This window comes from Chelonus insularis, unplaced genomic scaffold (assembly GCF_013357705.1).
Source record: "Chelonus insularis isolate UGA/USDA-ARS -01 unplaced genomic scaffold, ASM1335770v1 contig_135_pilon, whole genome shotgun sequence".
Classification (NCBI taxonomy): domain Eukaryota; kingdom Metazoa; phylum Arthropoda; class Insecta; order Hymenoptera; family Braconidae; genus Chelonus; species Chelonus insularis.
The window spans coordinates 1,884,708-1,909,013 of NW_023276376.1; the positions used below are offsets into that span (position 1 = coordinate 1,884,708).

A 24,306-nucleotide genomic window follows, 5' to 3' on the forward strand; every position below is an offset into this window, starting at 1 on the left:
TATATAATAGAGTAGAATAGAATAGAAAGGAATATTTACCAGTAGCACTACGAGGACAATTGACCCGGAAGAAGTGATGATTTCCCCAGACAATTCGATCACCATGAAGTAAAGGTGTTTTTTCAACTACTTGACTTCCATTGACAAAACATTTCGCTCCATTCAACGGTGTCATATAAAGACCAGACTCTTCTATGGTAATCACGCAATGCTCGGGCAAGATACCCAGTCCGTGCAACTGAATATCCTGTTCCGTCGTTGCGGATCGGCCTCCGACAAGAGTTCTTTCCTACAATAACAAGTATTACAATGATTAATATTAAAAATAAATCATTTAAATATACTATAAACATCTAATTTACTTTTAAATAATAAACCAAAAGCTCATTGAGGCTAGGATCGTCATTCAAGTTGACCAAATAATATTTATTTTTTTCAACTTGAATTCCTGATGCTTGAACACTGATTCCCATTTTTTCCAAAGCCTGTTGTCTTTCATGTTGCAGTCTTTCTTTTTCTTCGAGCTTCTCTTCCCATGTTTGTGACATTACTTTCATTAATCGTTCTGATTCGGATATTTTTTCTGTAATATCCGTTCGCCGTTGACCTACCAATGATCCTTGAGCCGTAGCGTGAAGGAGCATTTCCTTTAATGTTTCTACTTCCTGGAGTAACTCACGGATAATTCTTGCATTTGGATCCTCGTTAACTACTGCATGATTAACTATTCTCTTAGCTCTATCTGCATAGCGTAATGTTGATAAAGTCTCTTCGTAATTATCCGCTGCTGGTGATATCGTGGCTACCATAACTGTCTTGCTGTTACCACCCAGGTTATCTTTTAACAACCATGTTAGAACTGAATCTCGATAGGGCACAAATTTATCACGATTCTTCCCACCAGCTGAATTCTGATCTGCTAGTTTCGAGATGACTAGACCCAATGTCGTAAGCGACTTATTAATATTACTTCCTTCTTTAAGCCTATCTCCAACAGCTCCTGTTTTCACAGCCCGTTCGCTTCCAGCTAAATCCACAAGACTCATTCGAGACACTTTCTCACCAGTTACTCCGCTTTTTGAATCCGTTAAAGTCTGGGTTAGAACTACAGAAAATACAGCATGAGAACGTGAGCTTTCTGAATTCATGTTTGTTGCTGCTACTGTTCGGGATTTATTTCCTTCTGTCATTAGATTATCAATATCCTAGAAAAATCAAAATAAAAATATTTATTATTATTGATTTTAAAAACTTTACAAACAAAACTTGATGTGCATGTATTACAAATACTTGTAGAGATAACAAATAAGGAATACCAAGTTTCATATTCAGTTATATCTAATCTAATTCATTGATGGAGAAACTAAAAACGAAGATTGTCTATAATAGTTAATTTATTCAGTTTTTTTAGTATCATTTTCTATTGAATAATTTATTCAATTTGTTTTTATTTAAACTAGAAATGGTTTCGATAGTGAAGCTTGTATTTTTAGTTATCTCTTTCAAATAATATTTTAGGATAAAAAGTATTTTTTCTTAACAAAGAATTGTACTGATGTTATTTTAAAAGAAACCCAATTGTAATAAATCCATAAAACATTGCGTAATTTAAACATTTATGATGATGAGATTTATACGAAAGAATTATTGTTCTTTATTATCAGTAGTTACATAAGCGAATATTTAAAAAATATATCACCTGATACGATGTGACTGCAAGTTGGCTCAATCCATCAACATAAGGTCCTAAAACATTGTGCTCTCTGACTTTGAGGGATTGCTTATTAGGCTTTGGATCCAACAAGTCATGAACTTTTTCATTATAAATTTCCATGTACGAAACTTCAACTTTATACGTCAATTCAGAGCTTTGTTGCTTTGCAATCATGTCGAAAAGATTGTCACATAATCTTGGAATGATGCCTTTGTTGTCTCCACTGCCCATCATTGTGTAAGACTTCCCAGATCCTATAAGCACAATAAGCATATATAAAACATGTAGAATTGTTGATAAAAAACAATCAAGTGCCTTTCAACAGTCTTCAACAATAGATTAAAATAAAATAATGAAACTTTTGATGGTGAAATAATTCTCTGAGTTATTGTCCATTGGAACATTTCCCAGACTGATGCATTGAAAAAGAAAGAAAAATAAAACAAAAATAACCACAGAATAGAACGTAAAGTAGACCATCACAGACTAGACAGTTAGAAAAGCATTTCTATTTCACTTCAATATACTTAAATGGAAGCATGGTGAATATATTTACCAGTTTGTCCATAGGCAAAAATGCAAGCATTGTATCCCTGGAATGCATTGTCCAAGATATCGCGGCCAAGTGCATCAAAGACGACATCTTGGCTGGCAAAGTTTTCTGCTCCAGGTTCAATAGAATAGAAACAGTGATCAAATGCAAATGTCTTGGGTTTATTTCTGTAACATAAAAAATAATTTTATGATAAAACAAATTTAAATATTAAATAAACATTTTATTTTAACATAAATTTAATCGTCAGTATAAAATTTTATGTTTTAATGACAGAATCTTCATTTACTCGTTTCATCGCTGTGTCATTCTCTTTAAGACTTTGCACAATGTTGATTTGAATTTCAAATAATTTTATTTCTCTCCATAACACTTTTCTTTTCTAAAGATTGTTCAATTCTTCAAATTAAAAAAGAAAGTAATAAAATGTCGACTGTGTTCTTTGCTAAAAATAAAATTAGCTAATATCATGAATGGGATTCAAGTAAAGAAAGTAAATCTAATCTGTATTGACAGAAAATAATTGTGAACGAACAAGACCATGAAAAGTAATTTAATTGGATGACTTAAACAATCTCGAATGAGATTGGGGATAGTTTGAGAATGTAGTCACAAGTTTTCTGTAAGTTAAAACTTTCGATGGATTCAGCTGGTGTCAAGTTTAGTTACTCAGTTACTTTATTTCTGTGATCAGCAGTTTTCCAATTTTCCAATCAAGTATTTTTAGATGAAAAAATAAATAAATAAATAGAATATCTATGTACTCGATAATACTTTTTTGTTTTTTCTTCTATTCTTTTGTTTTCTTGTAACTCGATCATCAGTAGGATAGTCAGTTACTACACTCTTCATGTCTTTCGAGTTTTCGCGGATCGCTGACAATCGAAAACTCGTTTACTGCAAATGGAGCAGTAACTGTCAAATAAAATACGAGTCCACATATCGACTGAACACGTGTTCCACTTGTCTTATTGCTTTGAACATCCGGAAGTAAATTCTGTCGATTGAAATCATGTATTTCTATTTATATTGAAACTAAAAGTAATTTGTTAAGCTTTAATAATAATCTTTGTATATTCGTAAAACAATGAAACTCGTTTGAAATTTTATTGATTATTGGTATTGGAAATGTTCTGCTCAATTCTGAACATTAATTGTTTATTTTGATCATTTATTATGAACGAATGTTTATTTATTTATTTGATTTCTGGTTAAATGATTGTTATTCTAAATAATTTTAATTTATTATTCTTGGGATACTATTTTTATTTTCAATTTAAAACAAAAAACATCAAATATTGGAAAATATAACACCAATTATTGAAATTTGATAATCAAATACTCATTTATTTGATAATCATTGAAATAGTTCCTTTTCAAGATGAATTAACCCTTCATTTGCCACAGAAACTTATTTACTGTTGATTGAATGCACAATCAATTTGATTTGCAAACAGTGAGACGTAGACAGGGAATTAATTTACATAGGAGTACATGCTTTCTTGATTATGCAAGTGGTTTACAGCAGTCTATAGTTTACTATATGTCTCTTCGAGTCAAGTTTTGTCTAGTTGCCAACTTTTGAAATTCATTTTTACAAAAAAGAAGTAATAAAACTCCCTTTCGTCGTTTAATCTATGAGAGCTTCAGTAAAGTGCTTGAGAGAAGCTCGTTTTGTGTCCGACCAACCATGAGGGGAAGCTCTGGATTACGAATACTTTATACAAAGAAAAGCATCACTGAGCGTTGGGAAACGCTTATTGTTCCTAGGACGAGTGAGCTTACTATTTTTAACAACAATAACAGTACCTCACACTAGGAATTTTTAAAAGCACATTCATGAATATTTTACTTATGACCTTTAATCTTATTTTAATTTTGCCATTACCGTAAATTAAGTACTGATTATAATCGTAATTTAATAATGGTCATGCAACATTGACTAAAGTATAAAAAAGTTTAACAATCAAGAAATTATTGTACAAAAAAAACATAAAATAAAACCTTTTTTTTTTAACTTGTAACTCATTATCAGCTGCGGTTCTTTAGAGACAATGAAGAGAAAGAAAGTGCATTCAATCGGAAAAAATCCTTTAGCTTCAATATTTCATGGACTAACTTTTACAATTCTCTAATGGAATTGTCCTTCGAAGAGAAAGAAATTCAAATAGAATTTAGTTCTAAATGATTAAATTATACAGAGGAATTTTCTTTTAAAATATATCCAAGAGAGAAAGAAACAAATTAGTACATTTTATATCAATTCAGAAGGGATAGTTAATGTGGCTGACTATTGCGTGACCTGAACCACTGTATTTACAATTTTCAGACGAGTAAGGTGGTTGTAAAGTCTGATAGGCGCGATGAGGAGGGAAATGTGGTTGAAAGGTAGTACACTCGTCACGCAAACTTATCTCCAATGTAGTAGTGACCAAGTTCGTCCCCTGTGACTCAACTGTGGTTGTTAATTGATCGCTAGAGGGCTAGAATTAAATGGATTTGATACTTAGAGCATCAGGGGAGGCTTTTATTCTACTTATAAACTATATTAAAGTATCAAGGAATTTGGAAAAAATAAAAATTCAGCATAAATAATTCAATTATTACAGCTCTATCGCATTAGCCTGATTTTAAAAATATTTCCTTGTAGGTGTGGATAACAATATTAATCATAAACCACTGAATGGAAATTGATGTCTTTAATCACGATCAGATTGACCTAGAGCTTGGAATTATATAGAGTGAAAGAGTGAAAGGATTGGAGTTTATATATGTCACATGTATGTTTGAAGAGGTATTGGTGTTCGACATCTATAATTTGTTGACCTCTCTAATCATTATTATTATCTAGTTTGCAAAAGATAATTAGTGTACGTGAATGAGTAGAAAATCATGCTTTAATCTCGAGTGTTGTCAAAGGTGATTTAAATACTTCAGACCTATTATTATTCCTCTCTTCAATGGAGTATACACAGGCAAGTATGATTTCTTATTCTTTGTTTAAAAGTTTCAAAGAAAATTCATTAATTTATGCATTTAAATTATTCTTTAATAAAACAAAAATATCTCAAGTCTTATATGGAGGAATAGAAAGCTTTTTAAGGTTAGAAATAGACTAATTTTATAAGTGGACTAACGGAAATTTGATAAGAGATAAGTTATCTGAGGATTTAGATTTTATCTTGAATAAAAATTTGAATTCGTGAGTTTGTATTAGTTAAGTCATGACGTAGAAGCAAATGAATTAGATTCAATTAACATATAAATAATATTAACAAGACTAATTTAAATAATAAATAATTATTTTAAAACATTACGAATGAAACTTTTTCTATTTTATCGAATCATTTGATGATGAGATTAATGTTCTATCTTTTAAATGAATTATTGGATTTTTCCTGAAGTGAAAAAAATCCCTCCAACTTTAACAAAAGGATTACTTAACTCGTTTTATCGCTTTATCTTCGAAAGAAGATTAATAATATACATAAACAATACTCAGTAGTTGTTTTTTTTTTCATTGTTATATTTCTAGCTTTATGGATTGTTAATTACCTTATAAATCAACGAATATTACCACGATGTCTATTAAAATTTTATGTCACGAAGCAGTTGAAAAATATAATCGATACATAATGATTTATTCAAACTATCATTCTCGAAATAAAAAAAAAGGTAAATAAAAAGAAAGTATTTCAACTTTATTAAGCTCACAATATATAAGTACATTAAATGAGAAAACCAATTTGCGTAGTCAGTAACAATTATTGTATTAATTTATTTCATCTAATTTAGTTACTGATGGAAAACAAGACTCGGTATGCATGAATTTAATCTAAGTAATACAATGATTTCGATCTAAAGCTTTTAGAGTCTCAGTAAATGCTCCATGGTTCATTACGAATGAAAATATTCACAATGACCTTGAAATGAACATTCAAAGAAGAAATAGTACTACATATTCGGCACAGGATATGTAGACAGACTTAACTAACACCTGAACAGACTGACCTCAATAATCCTGGATATAGTAATCATGCAGACTTAAAAACAAATTCAAACTATTAGATTTACAGTAATAGAAGGATTTATTTGACTGGAATCAATAAGTTTATTAAGACTTTTTCAGTATTTATTTAATACAGATAAATATTATTTATAACCAAATAAATTTTATAATGGTAAATAAAGTTATTTTGTGTATAATGCATATTTTGTAAGGTCAAATGAAGATTTATTAGTAGTTGATAAATCTTCCTTGCAAAGCTGTCTGACGTCATAAAAATTACAAAATCATTATTGTATTTTAATTTTTACTTTAAGATTATCAATAAATGAAAGTTATTTTTTACTTTATTTGATACTAAATTATCATAAGGATAATATAACTTACCATTCCATTAATTTATTCTACCTTTTCCCCTGAGTTTAATCATAATTATCGGTTACGAAATCATTTATTTGAGTCAAATAAATTATTTCTTAACTGTGAACAAATATTTATTTGATTGTTTTCCAAATAACATTTTTATTAGCTTCTAATTATGTTACGTTCAAAAAAATCCTTTTATCAGTGTACCATCAAGATTCATAGAGTGAAAATTAAAAGGTCTTCAATATTCTACAAGATAATGATTATTTTAATTCATAAAAAAAGTCGAATGGAAAAAAATTAATTTAAATGGTTTGCATTAAACAAATAAAAATAATTAGTAATAATAATAAAAAAAATAAAACTTACATGAAAATTAATGCTGAAATATTGATTTCATGAGTTCAGAATAAATTAAATGAGAATGGACATTATTTGAATGTTTTAAGTTTTGCCATTTATTATTATAATATTGCTAAAAGAATAAAAAGCTTACTCTGTGTTTCATTCATATATCTCTGTTATCATGGTTGGTGATACAAAAATACATTGTATCTTAATCATAAAAAATAGGTTGTCAAGTTTATTTTGATACAAGGGGCATTTTAATCTGAATTCTTTCCTCTCAAAGCATGCACCGTTTGTGCTACTTACTTCCAATAATAAACTATTCAAAGTATAACTCAATACTCAACTTCCAGGTGTTAATACGGAAGTCATACTGGGATTTTTAAAAATAATAAATAACTTGAAGAATACTTCAAAAAGGTTTTCTTTTAGTAAGATGGTATTACTACCATTATTATTACTATCACTATCACTAAGTGAGATACAATTGACCAAAGCAATTGAAAGCCCGAAGACCACAGTGAAGTACAACTTTTTCTTTTTCACTTTTCACCCGGAAGAGAAAAATGATAAAATGCAATTCGCATTTCCATTAACTCAAGGCACAATTTCGTTTCCGCAGTTATCAGGCTTCAAGTAGAAGTTTGATTGCTGGCAGAGACTCGTGGGAATGGTACAGTGGATGAGCTTTTCATCAAGCCTCAGGAAATATGTAATGAAAAAATATGTTCACTTTGCGTTTCCGATTTTTTTTAATTAATATTTTTATCTTCATGGAAAGAAAGATCTGGAAGATTCAAGACACAAAATACATTCTGTTATTTTACAACTCAGTGGAGCAGAATGATTTTATATCTCATATGTTATTAATATTGGCTGTTGAACAAGTAATAATATAATAACAGTTATTGAAGTCTTGAATATTATTTTTTTCTTGGAAGAAAATGAAGAGTACAATTCATTATTAACATAAAAATAAGTAAAACAAATATTTGAAAAATGGTTGTTCTTTGTATAAATATATTTTCTTTTTTTTTAATAAATTAATAACTATATTTCTAAAAGATTTATGATAAAATACATTTCTCAAGAAAAATAAAAGAAGAAAATCTACAAGATAAGGATATATATATTTTTCTTGATATATGAAATTCACTGGATTGAAGTAAAAGAAGATTGTTCATGTATCAAAAGCTTCTGTTGAATTCAAAATGAAAATGTGTCTATGAATTATGAAATTCAATCTTATTTCTACTGATATTGATGTCGGTTATTAATTAAGAATTATATCATTTTTATTATTTTTAACTATTAATAACCACAATATTTTAAATTAACTTTAATCATTTAATAAAAACAATTCTCTTTAATTAACTCCATTTTATAGGAATATTTATAATGGATTTATTATTTTTAGAGTACTATAAAGATTAATCGAATGATATTTACGTGGTTAATTAAGAGTGAAAAGTATTGATCTTGATCTGAAAATTAGAACAATCTTGATGCTTTTTTCCATTTCGTGCAGAAATAATAGAATATTATATTTTACTGAATTGATTAGTGAACAATATCTGTTTTTCTCAGAAAATGTATAAAATTGTTTGATGAAAAAAAAAAATGTAATAATCTATGCTATGTACAAAGCTTCTTTACATACACTGATGCAAGCAAAGAATAAATCCATTACTTCAATAAATACCTGATGAGTTTGTGCATTATGACGAACAGATTCTGTGATATGAAAATCTAGGAAAAGCCTTTCACATCCCTTCTACCCTAACTGAATTCATATATGAATAATTAAATGCATGAGTTAACATTTAATAGGTTCATGTCGAGAATTTTAGTCTTGAGGAAGCTTAAATTTACACATTGTCTATAAATTTTCATAGAATACAGCTTCACCTGCGGAATTTCATTTACCTTCAACATATATTATCTTATATTCAAGACAAGAAAGACGTAAGACTTTAGTGTACTTCGAGGAATAATTTATTATGATGAAAAACATTTTGTTACTGTTTTTTGTTGAGATTGAAAAAGGTATTGGATATTCAGTCTGATGATCAGAAGAACTAATATGATATGAATTGAACCATTGAATCTTATGGACTTGAAAGAAGAACTAGATTTTGAAACCTTGGAAGGGTGAATAGGGAACTGGAGCAAACTATTTGCTGATCTATGATTAAATTGATTAATCATTTTTACCTTAATACTTAAAGCTTTTAACTATGTTATAGAATTAATTAATTGATAAATATGACTTATAAACTGTTTTTATCGAAAATGAATTAACAATTTAAAGAAAAAAAAATTATCAACAAATACTTAATATTAAAATTTAAACAAAATGATTTAACTTGCACAATTCAAAATAAAAATTCCGTAATAAATAATATAATGTTAAATAATTATTTTTGCAGTAGTTATATTAATTAATCAAGTCTTATTGATTTTTAGAAATAAAAGTTTTATTTTTCAAATTTGAAAAACTTTAAATAATTAACAATATTTTGATTATATTATTAATAACAAACAACTTCGTATATCTTTCTTATTTTTAATAAAAATGAAAGATCTCATTTCCATCAAACTAATTACTACAGAATAAAATGGAAAAATTTAATTAAAAACTCTTCGAATAAACTTTCAAATTAAATGTAAATAAAAAAAAAGTTATTTAGTATTTTGTTAAATAAATGATAAAAAAGCTTTTTCTCTATTTAGAATAATTTTTGTCATAAAAGTAGGGCAGTCTATAACTTTATATTACAGTAATAAAACTCATACTGAAGATAAAAGTCAATAAAACAAGTAGTTTGTCTTGAAGCAGCTTTTTCAGTCGCACATATTGTTTTAGAAATTACAACTAATTATATCTATTTGAAATGATAAAAAAAACACTTATTTAAGTATGTAATGATATTGGCATCAACTTTCTGCACCATCTGGACTTCAGATACATGAAACTATGTACATACGTTTCATACCTCGAAATTATCAGAGTAGAATAGCTCGAGAAATTTCCGTGGTAAGAGGACGATTTGGCACAGTCGATAGAGAAATGCTAAACATTAATTTAGAATTACTATTTCAAGTATTCTGAATGCAAGAATGAATCGACCACTGCTTTGGAGATTAATTAATTGCATATTTTATTTGAATACCATTCTGCTGAGCTAATTAAACTAGCAAGAACTTGATAAATTACACAATTATTACTATTCCATGGAAAGATTGCATATCTATTTACAAAGGAAACTGAAAAATTTTATTATAAGAAATAAACATTTATCTTAACTACAAATTTATAACAACATTGAAAATAAATTAAACTCTTGTTAATGACAAAAGACATTATTATTGATGAGTAACGAATGAAATAATTAGTGAAAAGTACTGTAATTTAGTAAATATTTTCAAGATATAATAATTAGAACATAAATATACCCGAGTCAAAATATAACACCTAAATTTATTCTTTTCATACCATTCCTATCTTTTCTATTCTAAATTCAACCTTTTTATCCTAATATTATTCTATTTCATTTTTGGCGTAGATAAAAATTAGGATGATAAAGCCTAATTTCAATCTTTTAACCGTAATATAATATTTTTATCCTTTTAAAGTAGGTAAAAATTCGGATATAGACAGAATAGCCTGATTTCAACCTTATAAATTGATTTTCTTATATCTAGAAGTCCTTATGAATATAGTTGGAATAAGGTCACGATTCATATAATAGATTAATTTTCCAAAAATTATATTTATTAAAAATCGAATTGTTTCAAAATATTTGTTACAACCTAATGAAATAAATAAAACTGCTTTTTCAAATATGAACATGGTCAATATTATAATAACTTCCATTACAGTCAGACGTTTTTTAATAATGCATATGATGTTAATGCTGATTGACAGCCTAATTAGAATTAAAATAAAATTACACGAATCTCAAATAAAATTAGATTGAAACCAGAAAAAGTATGAAATAAAAGTAGGATGAAGATAGGATAAAATTGAAAAATTTTCGTCTTACAAGAACGGTAATTTGTTGCATATTCAGACTTTAATTAGGATTTGTTTATCTTAGGTTAAACCTTAAAAAAGGATAGTCTAAGGATAAAAATAGGTGTTATACTTTGACTCGAGATGTTTACTTTCTTTGTTCTAAAAAACGTATATCATGCATAGTAATTGTAATTTACAGCCACTGATAAAAAATTGATCATAAGTAGCAACTTTGATTATTCTTTAGATTATGGAAACGAGAATTTTTATTTGTATAAAACCCATGAATTTATAATAATTTCTTGCTACTTGAACATTTTTTAAATTCTTTTATAATAACATGACACGTATAAAATACTAAATTTTATGAGAAAATAAAGATTAATATTAAAATTTTGAGATAAAAGTCGAATATTTTATTTCAGTGAACAATATACATCCTGAAGCTATTATATTATATCTCTATTTATAATAGTTACTAATAAATGCATCAGAAAAATGCTTGATAATGACTTTATTTAAATTGTCATGGGAGAATTTAATTATTATGTACTGAAGTAATGGCGATGATAAAATATAGCAAACTAAGATAAAATGTCTCCGTAGGGTACATCATTTATTATAAAAAAAAATGAAGAATTAGGAAAACTTGGAAAACTTCAATTTTGATCAATTTATTGGATCATTTGTCAACTATACTATTGAATAAACATCCATGAATTATTGAGATAATCTTTAACGTTAAATTTTTTATGAATTATTAATATTGCAAAAGACATTAGATTTTTTTATTTTCTCATATTATAAATTTAATATTTTATTTGTAGTTGTCATAAAAATTCTCACTCGTGTAGAATAATATAACTGACAGAGGAAAATATTAAAAAATAATTTAAACTCAGATATTACTTTTTTTCAAACCAATTTTTCATTTGAAAATTTAAATTAATTTAAAAGTAAATATAATTTACTGTGAATTTATGATATTGAAATATAACATATAAAATATATCTATTTTCAATGAATATGAAATTTTAATTGAGATCTAACAATCAACCATAAAATAATCCTATCGATTTCATAACTTTGAAATATTTAAATATATTACATTTTCATGGTAACTTGAACTTAAATAATCCACAAACATTTAAATTACCTCAAAAAGCCAACCTAAAAATAATTACCCACGAGAAAGAGCCAAATAAATATCGTAGGAAAATGAAGCAAGGTTTTTTAAAGCCTCTTTACAGACAGAATTAAGTTTTTTGTGCTTTCTCAAGCTGAAAAAAAGTTTAATAAAGAATGCAATAGAAAAGAGAATATTACCTTCTTGGGAATAAAAAAAAATAGTACTAAAATAAAAAAATATCTTGATTGCAGTTAATTAATGTTTATCAAAAGCTATTACGGATAAAAGAGATGATGGTAAACTAAGCTTTTGATCTTGAGCTAGATCTATCTGCAAGCTCAACACAAAGTTGAGAGATTTTAGAGTGCTTCTGTAGCAGAATCGAAACATTCACTTGGGGACTAGACGAAAATGATCTACCAGCACATATCCAAGTCATGAAGTAAGATAAGAGAAAACGGAAGTACATAAAACTGGATAATTTAAGTATACCATTGAGAGTATTAAGTAAATCATTTTCTCGTAGTAATAGAAATGAACTTTTCTATATATAATTATAATACGTACATATTGAATTTATTTACGTAAATAAATCCAACTTGCGTAACATATCAAACTCTCTCTCTAACAAGTTATGTGCGTTAGGTTATCGATCTTGACGTTTTCATGGATTCTTTGCAGTAAGAAAATTATTACTGGGTCAGTTGGTCTACTATACTATGATACTCTAGAATGGATTAATTTACAAAACCAATGTCAGAATAATAAATTACGCCCTCGACCCTCACTGTTTTCGTTACAATTAAGAAAAAAAAACTCATTTCATGCACTTTCTATTATGCATTCTAAGACTCTTTCCAACACTCTATTTCATACTTCAACTTTTGCTATGTTCGACAAAAAAAAGTTCCTATACCTGAAGGTAATACCAAGTCCGACTTTTTATTCTCATTTATAAAGTCGAGCTCCTTGACTTTACTGTGTCGGAGATTGAAAAAAAAAATGTATAATTACTTGCAATTACGTGTAATAACTAACTACACTGTTTACGTGAGGCTATTAAGAATGACCGTTTTATGTATTTTCATAATCCGACTATAAGTAATGAGTAAAAATAATGTTACTTAGAGGATTGGCTTTTATTTATTTCGACGATTTTTCACATAAGACACACAATCAAATCATTGAGTTATTTAAATTTTTAGACGTAAGGTTTTTTTTATTTATTACAACGAGTAAGAATATTAGAGGGAAATCGATTGAGGACTCATCAAGGTTGTTGGACTGATAGGTAAGGAAATTAAATTTCGTTTTTTATTGGAAAAATAAATTTACTGCAAATAAATGACACCGAAAACATCGAAAAAATATAAAAATATTAATGAGTATTATTTGGAAGGATTTTTTTAGACGATATATTGGTTAACTTTTATCACATTGATGTAGTGAACTTTTAAATGATTTTTTATTAGACTTGTGGGTACAAATGAAATTACGGTTAATGGAAAGAAAAGTTGCTCAATCATTTTAATAGATTTTTTGGCATCAAAATTCGATAGAGGATGAGTCTTTCCGATACTAGTTATGTAAGAACTTATCAGGAATGTATTTATTACGTCAGATTTTTTTTTATGTTCGTTATTCAGAGTTATTTATCAAAAATAATGCTTACGGTACATGAAAAATTCGATCTTTCATTTTTTGTAATTTTAAAAATATAAAAGAGAAGCAGGTAGGACTATTACTTTCATTTTTTAGAAGTAACCTTTCTTGACCTTGTGAACATATAAAAACTCAGATCTAGTTGCTAAAATTAATTCAGTGTAATGATATTTCATATGTATTTGTTACATAGGTCAGACATCGTAATTTTAGTTAAGTCTTAAAAATAAATATAAGTATTTTTTGAAAATCAACTTGAACTGAAGTCAAACTAAAAAAAACTTGAATTAAAAATTCAACTGAAAATATCTGCATTTAGTGAATAGCAACAGTAACAGTATCGAATCTACTCAACAAAACAAAATTAATAAAATCAATTTCAAGTGTAAATACTAGAATATTTGATTTAAACTTCTCTTTTTACGTCATTGAAAAATCAAGAAATACATTGAAAAGCTCTCTTAATTTTATTAATAATATACTTAACTTATAAGTATTTCAGTTAATTTAAATGCAATTTAATGGAATTAATTCTAATATAAAAAGCTCTCTCATGCATGCGATACATAATATAAAATAAATATACTTGATGTTTAATTCATTGAACAAGAACATTCTAACTATTTTTTTTCTAAACATTAGGATTTTGTTAATAATTATCATAGTGAAATGGTGAATGGAAAATATTATTGGTAGCTGGAAGATCATCAAATCATTGAAAAAAGAAAACACATCAAAATATTGTAAATTAATTGTTAACCTTTATGTATTTTATTAAAATAATTTAATAACTTTAATGTTTCAATTAAAACATCATGTTGAAGCTCCTTAATGAGCAAATAAAGTAGATAATAAATTTCGATAAATAACATAATATAAATGGAATTGGTCATTTGAATTCTCAATTAAAACATTTACATTAGTGCTATTGATTTAGTCTTGATAACCAATTTAACATTTAATCATCTCAGGTTTTTGATGGTTAACAGATAAATCGTTTAACTTGAACCTAAATTTGTGATGCAAAAGAGAAATCAGTCTTTACTTAAAATATATATATCTTTACCAGTTAAAGTTCAAAGCTCACAGAACCTAAACATTCAAAGGCAAAAATGGATACAGCTGTATAGATACGAAATATAGAATAAAGATCTGTTTTCTCTTGAACACAAAGGCTAGTGTATTTAGGTATGTGTGCAGAATAGACACTTTGACATGGTTAGAAATGAACAATAAAAGTGATGAAACTTGAAAACAATTATTGTCATCATTTGTACAATGTTCGTTATAAAAGAAAAAAATAATTTTCCTGTCGTTGAAAAGCCTGTGAAATAGATCAGCAACATGAACAAGAGATTTACCCAGGCCACTAGGTCTTGGTTCAATGATGAATATATACACACGCACGCGCGTTACAATTTAATACTAAAGTGTGCGAATGACAAGCTGCAACATTCTATTTAACTGCAACAGAATCCGGTTTTACGGATGATTAAGCTGTCAAATATATTACTAGTTCATTTGAGATAATAAATAGAATTTTTAGAAACCACTTAGCAGAAATTACTTCAACATTCAAAAAAATCTTGAAATTGTTCTCTTTTTTTTTTTGAAGTTGGTTCGATTAACACGTCGTTAAAGATATCATCAGAACTGGAAAAAGGTCGTAAAATTTTTTGAACTACTTCATTCGAGATCATAATTGGCTCTACGACGATAATTGACCCAGATAATAAAGGCAAAACAAAAGTAATCAATACTGTACAATTTTTTTTAACTAATGATACTTTTTATCAATTTGATTTATTTATAATTTGTTCAATTTTTGAGATTTTTTTCCAATAATTAATTGATAAAAAAAGAAAAAAAAAATTCAAAATTGTTAGAAGCTTTTTAATGGGATCAATTTTTTAATGAAACTTCTTTTTATTTAAAGAAAGTGGTTGAATTGGGATGATTAAGAATTTTTTGCAATGCTCGTTATTTGAAAAAAAATCTCATAGAAATGTTTTTTTTTTTATATTCCAAAAATGGTTGTAACATTAATGAAAAGTATGATACACTTGAAGTTAGTTTGCCTTTACGAGTAACATTTCTAGGAATTAATATTTTTTTTTGTATAAGCTTTTTAACTCTCAAAAGTAAAACTTATTTCGAGCTTTGAACTTATACCACTTATGAAAATAATTACATTGAAATTTTTGCAAACATTAATAACATTTAAAAGTGTTCCTTTGAAAATGCTTTTTCTTTCGAATAGCTCAAAAAAATTTTTTATTGTCATTTAAACGTAAGAGTTATGTTAGAATCATTTAATAAAGAAATAAAATATAACATAAATTTTTCTTTATATTTATTTAGTTCACCATATTATATAATTTGAAAGAAAGATTTAGTAACTTAGGAAAGTATCCTAGACACTTAATTAAGAAACCACTATAAAACCGAAAAACTTTCTTGAATTTTAAATTGGTGTTTTTTATAAAGAATAATATGATTTTAATGTGCCAAAGAATTTTGAAGTAGAGTTTTTTAATTCTAGAATATTTTATTGAAATTTTTTCACTTTTCTCCATCATTGTAAAATAAATTTTATGAAGAATCTGAAGGAAAAAAATTAAAAAACTTTTGAGTATGTATAAAAAAATGCTTTAATATCTAAATATTATTTAAATATTGAACGAAAAAAATTTGAATTTTTCGTGTTTTCACATAAGTTTTCTTTGATTACAGTTATAAATAAAGTTTTGAAATAGTTAACATGGTCACTGTCGCGATTTTAGACAATTTCATAATAAACGTGTCACATTTAATCTTCATCAAGAAAAGTTTTTCTAACTTCATGAAACTACTACACACTACTCTTTTTCAGTAATCAGATGGTCACATAATGCAATAGTAAAACGTATCAAAGTACAGATAACAATACCGGAATCCCAAAAACTTCTACATCATGAATTATCTACAGTATTTCAAATACGTCACACATCTTCTAGACAAAGTTTCTTTCTAAATCTAAATACAGCACTCAAAAACTTGTACTTTAGTCTTGAAATTTTTTCAAAATCTTTTACAACCTTTCTATCCTAGACCGAGTGCAAAGTTTTCAAATACTTTTCAGTTTATCGAATTTAACTCTTTTCTACAAAAAACTTTCATTTATTTGTAAACCATAAAGATATTTTAAAAATTGCTCTTATGAACACTGATGATATTTTAACAAATTTATTATTCAGTCTTTGATGATGCATAAATAATAATTTTACCATTAAAAGTTACATCAGTTGAATATTGATTCGATTTAAAGTTGTTGAAAATTTAGATAAGAACATATGCACTTAATTAAAATTTAATATATCGCATGAGTGAATTTACTATTTCAAAAGAAAATTTAAAGTTTATTTATTTGAATTAAAAATTAATAAATAGAAAATATTTTCTAGTATTTCTAAAAGTTCATATGGCGCCATATCCGTCGACAAATTTATATCTATTACTCGATTTGTTGGTGAAAAAAATAAAAGGGATGTTATAGGTTATTGCAGATTCTTGGACCTCTTCCAAGTTTTTCAGTTCATATTCAACGGACGCGTCGTGTGCAGTTCGTCGAACTCAACGGAAATGTCTGTCAACTCAAATCTGCAGCAAATATAAATCGATTTATATAGAAAATTTTGATATTTGCAAGGATGCTGAAGAAGAATATTATATATTTCTAGATAAAAACGATATTTTACAAAAAAAAAAAAAAAGAAAAAAGCAAGAGGGAATGTTGGATTTTGCATATACAGGTAACCCTCATTCCAGTGTTCTAGTTTTCTCCAGTTCTGCACTCCTTGACGCGTCAAGAGTCTGAAGAAACTCTACAACCAAGAGGATGCCATTCCTGTTCATTCTATCTATGCCTTAGACCTACAAGGGAATCTTGATTAAAAAGAATAATCAAGATACAGCCTCATTACAAAAGAGCTTGTCTTCAATAGTTATTTGCCATTCTTATTTTCTAGGGGTATAAAAAAAAGGAATATTTCTAGCTACTATAGAATATTGTCTCTTCTGTATTTCATTCAAGCTCTCAGCTCGTAACATTCTTCAACTGAAAACTCCTTTTAACTCCTCGAGATCTCTCTTCTTCTTCACTCACATATATATAGCGATATTTTAGTCGTGGCACTTGCAACATACGAAAGAAATCGTTGCAAGGAACACGAGACACAAATCTTAAGTTAAATGTCGACGAGAAAAAAGTACTAACGAAAGAGAAAATGAGAAAAAATAGAAGAAAAAGTCTCCAAGATAAAAGTTATGTGGTATCTACTATAGATAATTTGAGTTGATAATATTGTTTTACAATAAAAGTTGATAAAGATTATAGTCCAAAATGATAAGAAAAATAAAAATGATCCATAAGAACTCTGATAAAATTCGATTTGACTAAAGAAATATTTTGTATGTTATTATATTGAGTATTTATTGTTTACGTAAATTAGTTTTGAATATTAATGTAAAATAATTTCTTTAGTAGGATGAGAAATGATGTTATTAATTCTAAATAATTTTATCAAGGATATTAGTAAAGATGTAATTAATGTCGAGAATGATCCACTTTAATGTACACTTCAAGGAAATTAAGAATCTAGTTGTCCATAAAATGTTCATTGAACTGCTATAATTTATACATCATATATTTTACGAGGAAATGAAAGAGAGATCATTATAATAGTAATTTTCATGCTAAATTAATTGATAATCAATAAATGTTTTTTTTTTATTTATAAACATTTTCATTTCATTAATTTTCAAGAAAGAATTATACTTTTTTTAAATTAACACTCGAATGGACTTTCCATCAAACGACTTGATGTCAATGAATAAATAATTACTCGTTTATTGAAAAAAAATACTTTTGTTGACCGATACTAACAAACAATCGATATAGATTGTTAATTCATACTGATTTCGTTATTTTAAAGTTATGAAAAAAAAACTCATACAACACAAAACTTTGGAAAAAGTTTGTTAAAAGCTTTTAATTATCTTTTAATCCATTTAAAATACATCCAAGTAATTCTTCATGAAAGAGTAATTTTTAGATTTCGTTTTTTATTCTAAAAAAGTTTAATTGGAATCAATCAATTGATAATTTGACGTACAAATATCCAGTTACTACAACAATTTCATCAAAACAAACAGTTTATTTCCTTCAACAATATATCCATTCAACGGATCTGAACACCATTACATTTATTGGCTAAAACATGAAGAAAATTGTAAAAAGATCCATTCATCAGAAATTAACAAAAAATTTAATGTGATTTTTGTTTGGTGAAATTTCTCAAGAATAGTATAAAATGTTATTAATCTCAAAAGAAAAATAAGGTTTTTACTGTTACTGTAATATTTTCCTGTTTTTTGGCATTGGTTGAACGTTTCAGGTTACTTGGGTTGATTCATTATCACCCATAGCTTAGAGGCATTGGAAAAGGAAAAAGAAAAAAGTAAAAAAGCCAAACGTTACAATCGTTTGGGGGTAATAAATTGTAACAGTCGTCAGGATATTCTCGTTCTTTTGGCATTGTAATCGTGTGCTACACTTAACTATATATTTTGAAATAAACTAGTGCAACACTGTGGGTGTTCATGGTAGGGTAAAAGACTTCAGTAAGCAAAAGGGAAGACAAAATGGATTACGAATACGTTTCACGTAGCAACTACGAGCCTGACTTTTTTTCCACTTCCTGTCATCTTTTGATCCTCGCTTCCTCTATCTCTTCACCCATAGAGAATCTATCTTTTGATCCTTCTATTCGTGTAATAATTGGTAATGATGTCGAGAGTATATGTATGAAGAATTTATTATGCAAATAAAATTACAGTCAATGCTCCAATTTGGCTTGGTGACAATTCTTTCTATAATTTATTTGTCTCTACTCTAACCAATCGATAAAAAATTAAATAGTTTGTATAATTATCAATAATACAACATTTATAATGAATATATTATAAATAAAGTGACTTGAAGTTCTACATACTCGTCTAATGATTATTAAGATCATTTATTTTAACACAATAAAGTTTCTAAAGCATTAAATACGAATTTTTTTTAAAAAAAGGTTTTCAAATTTTTTCTAAAAAGAAACGAACTGTATCCAAAGCAAATAAGTAAAAAATAATGAATAAACAAAATTTATTGTATAATAAATACTTTAATTTAATAAGTAGTTATTGAGCATGCATCGACTAGGAATGTTTGGGTAATTTTAGATGATATTATCACTTTATCAACCGAACTAGCTCCAACGAGTAGACTGATGAAAATAATTCTCGGTCTTCAAAAGAACAACATATAATAGCTAACATTTAATGACGTAATTAATGAGAACAAGGTATTCATATTTCATATAATTAAATAGATTTGTCAAAATCGGCACTTTTTGATTTGATTTTGTACTCCAATTACTATCCTTTTAAATTTCAATAACTTATTCGACATTTTTTGTTGATTAAATATCTGCAACACACTAAAATGTTTATAAACAAATTAAGCTAAAGAGGTAATTTTTTTAATTGGTTGATAAATACCATCAAGTTTGACGTAAAAATTAATTATATTATTAAAAATAATAAAGTATAAGTCCCCATAAGGTTTCGTGTTAATAATCTTTTTTAAAACCAATTTGTTTAAATTTTAACTTTGTAAAAAGTTTTTTTTTTATTTTTGTCATTAAAAAGGTAATAATCTTTTAAGAAATTTTTAAGTTTAATGATGAAATAATGCTGCAAGCAATAAACGGATAATTCAAAAAATCCTAATGAAATTTTAACAAGATTTGTTAGGTCATGTTTAGATAAGAGAAAAATCCAAAGATTATCTCAGATAAGAAACTTAAGAAATTGAGTAAATACTGGACTGAGTACTGAGTAAACGTCACAAGATTTTTATGTATTCAAATGAAATTTTATCCCCAGATTTTTTCATCAACTAGGATATCTATTCATCAATAAAATAAATGGCCATACTAAAAAGCAAAATCGTCGATTGTCTTGAAATATTGATCAATATTCACCTGACTCTCGAAATTTATCTCTTCCTATCAACTGATAAGAGAAAAATTTGTAACTTATCAGAGATAACGTTGGAAAATCGTGTAAATATCTCATACAAATTTCTTGATAAGAATAAAATTTTGAATAAAAAAAATAAGAAAGATTTTTAGAGAATAAAAAAAAATTGGAATCTCAATAACCTAGGATTTCATTCTTCGATTTGGTCTACATTATGTGACCTCGAACTACGTGCGTATTTCCATTCCTTTATCAAGCGTCTTTTCATTCGAACTATGAAGAGCAGTCTATATCTAGTCGGAAAAGATGAGTAGATTGTTGAGGCTATGGTAAAGCGTAACCTCTCAACACATATAGAAAATTGAGAGCCAAAACCTTTGAAATAAATCTTCTAGAACGTTTGTAAGTCCCTCTTTAATGATCAAATGTCGATTTCTTTTCACCTAGGGATTTTTATTATAAAAACGAATAGAGTTGAGAAGAGAAAAAAAAAATTTTCTCAAAGAAATAAAAAATGAAAGAAAAAAGTGTGAAAAATTTTTCATAATATTTACAGTATTATTGTAATTATATATTTTTAAATAAACATATTGAATCATAAAATTGTATTAATTAAAAGGAATTGATTCAAGTAATTAATAAAAAGCTTAATATCGACTACATGTATTATCAATCTCTGAAATCAAATCAATCAAGGATTTTTTGAACTATCCACTTTAATAACTGAAAGAGCTTTACTGACATTCATTAAAGTTATAAAAAGGTTTTTTTTCCACCACACTTTTAGAATATGAATGTAATGAAGCATCAAATATCGAAATGTTATATTTTTATTCAGTAAACAAGAAAAGTCTTGAATAAATAAAAATTTATTGATTAACCACAACAATATGGGAAGTGAATTTTAACAATTACTTCGTTATTACCATAAAATCGCAATTCAAGCAGGCAATTGACATTGGTTTTCTAATAAAACAACCCTAAAATTTAAAATAATGTTTTTGTTTCTCTTTTAATAGCATTGTTTTTGATATATTTAAAATTATATGTAGCTATAAATACATCGAAAATAGTAATTAGCATCATTTATTCATTATTCTTGAAATTATGAAGATATTTTTCCATTCACGTATTTAATTGACTACTCATTAGTTAGGAAGAATTTTAATGAATTATAAATTTTAATCATTTTTGAAAAATCTATGATTAATTATTTTTAGCTTCAAAACATTTTCGATAAAAAATCTGTATTAAATATTTTATCTCATTTTTTTATTCATTATCACCGCACACTTGGCTAATAATAAATTATCTTTGGTCTCTTGCGTATTCACAATTACTTGTAAATCGATTAACTCATACATCTATTTAAAAATCAGGTAACCAACGCCTGTTTATGTTTACGTAAGTGACAGTGTGTGATAAAGGAACAGGAAATAATTAAATTCAAACAAAAATGGGCGCAGTTTTAACAATTCTCTAATGATTTGATCAATCGAAAAATAATTATACAATTTAACTCAATCCATTCTGTCGTTCTTTCTTTAATTATTAATGTATGAAGCGTTTACAACAGGACAATAATACCTGGTAAGTCTATAAATAACACATTACACCTGTCAATATATACTATTAATTCAATCAGTAAACATTAGTTAAACTTGACAGATTCGATTTTGTTTATTTTTGATAGAAATAATTGATGTTTCTTTGATTGTTGAATTTATGCAAATATTTCTTGAATGAAGAAAAACGAATGATAAGAACCTCTTTCAACAGCTAGTTGTGAAATGAGTCACAAAGAGTTCATACATTAATGATAAATATAGGTATTCTTTAGACAAGAGAGGGGCTGAAGGCCGTGAGGAAGGTAATAAAGTCAAGAGCATAGCATATACATGTGGCTCGCATAAACACTTTACTCTTTAGTTTTTTATACGAATATGTACATATATACATACAGGCACTTTGATTATGCACATTTTTTTCCATTACCACTAAAAGAAAAATTCCCTTTAAAGTTCACAAACACAGGAAAGATTCTATAAAAAATCTTGATAGTTTTTCTGACTTATTTAATCGGCTGATTACAATGATTTATCGTTGTGACCATGAATTTTTCTTTAATATATAATTTTAATTTATGCTAAAAATTTGATTTATAATTGGTAATTAAAGATAATAGAAGATGCTACCGGATGAATACTGAGTAGAGAAAAAATTCTCTTAGTTTTATGAATTTTTAATGTGATTATTTCAATTAATGAAATTTATTAAAAAGTCAAGAAGATTTATAAACTAATATTCAAAGAAATACATTCTTCCAGATGGTTATTATTTAACGTAAGAGAGTTTTTCCCAAGATCCACAAAGAAATTCTTATTCGCATACTTTAAGTAAAATCTCAACATTAAAGGAATACTTCGGCATTTCACAAAAATAAATTAAAAATATTTCTATTTGAAAAACCTCTTTTTTACAATTTTTTTATTATTGGAATTATCGTTATAAACATAAACATCTATGAAAAAATTGAAGAAATTTATACGAAGAAGATTTGGTCATTAATCTTAAGTAGAGCAAATGATGAGTCTCCTTTCTAAATCATACAAGAAAAAAAATGTTTAACTAACAACGAAACTGGAATTCTCGTAAGCAAATTTGATTACTTAGAAGATGTCGTAGTAGAATAGTTACTTACAAAAATTCAAAATTCAGAGTAAATAAAAATATTTGTTTTTCTAAAATGAATCAGTGTAAATCAATACGAAGCAGTCTATATTCACTGATTTGACATTTATGAAACTATCATTGTTTGAATCAATGTTATTATTACTCTTAATTGTATGTTAAAATGTATATATATTCACTATCATGTATTGAAACTAATTTAAAATTTAAAAAATTTTATCATTTTCCAATACTTTGTTAACATGTAGCAATGAAAATTTAAACTCTTTTTAAAGTAAGGTCGTTGGATTTCATTAAAATTGAATCATCCATTGAGAGGTGAGTAAAGTTTAAGTAAAATATCACGTGATTTCCATACTAAAAATCTCTGCAAAAAGTAATTTTTCATAAAAATTTCTCGACAACTATCTTAGTATTATTTTTATTAAAATTAAAATTGAAAACATTTGAATTAAAATAAACTCAAATTCATTTTTATCTAATTTTCATTTTATACCTAATTTAAAATTAATCAACTTGATTTATAACTGAATAAAATTAATTTAGTAATTCATGATAAATTTCAGAAATAAATTTTCCGTCTCGATAACGACATATTTTTTGATAAGATTAAATGAATTTTCTTTTTTTTTGATCTTGATATCTGAGTGAAATTACTATTCATATATTTCAGTGACAAAAAAATGATTGAAAAAATTTTGACAGATAAGAATGAAAGTTGTATGTGGATGTATCACAACACAGGATTATGTCG

At 26.7% G+C, this 24,306-nt stretch overlaps 1 protein-coding gene across 11 annotated transcripts in view; it reads right to left on the reverse strand.

The window, feature by feature from the left end:
* Positions 1 to 24,306, reverse strand: part of Khc-73 (Kinesin heavy chain 73) — a 48,497-nt gene that overhangs the window by 10,894 nt on the left and 13,297 nt on the right. For all 11 annotated transcript variants that reach the window (XM_035095939.1, XM_035095936.1, XM_035095947.1 and 8 more), the window contains exons 3-6: positions 2,271 to 2,434; positions 1,700 to 1,968; positions 363 to 1,205; positions 40 to 289 (exon numbers count right to left, since the gene is read on the reverse strand). In XM_035095939.1, the coding sequence (XP_034951830.1) occupies positions 40 to 289; positions 363 to 1,205; positions 1,700 to 1,968; positions 2,271 to 2,434 (1,526 nt within the window). The remainder of the gene's footprint in view (positions 1 to 39; positions 290 to 362; positions 1,206 to 1,699; positions 1,969 to 2,270; positions 2,435 to 24,306) is intronic.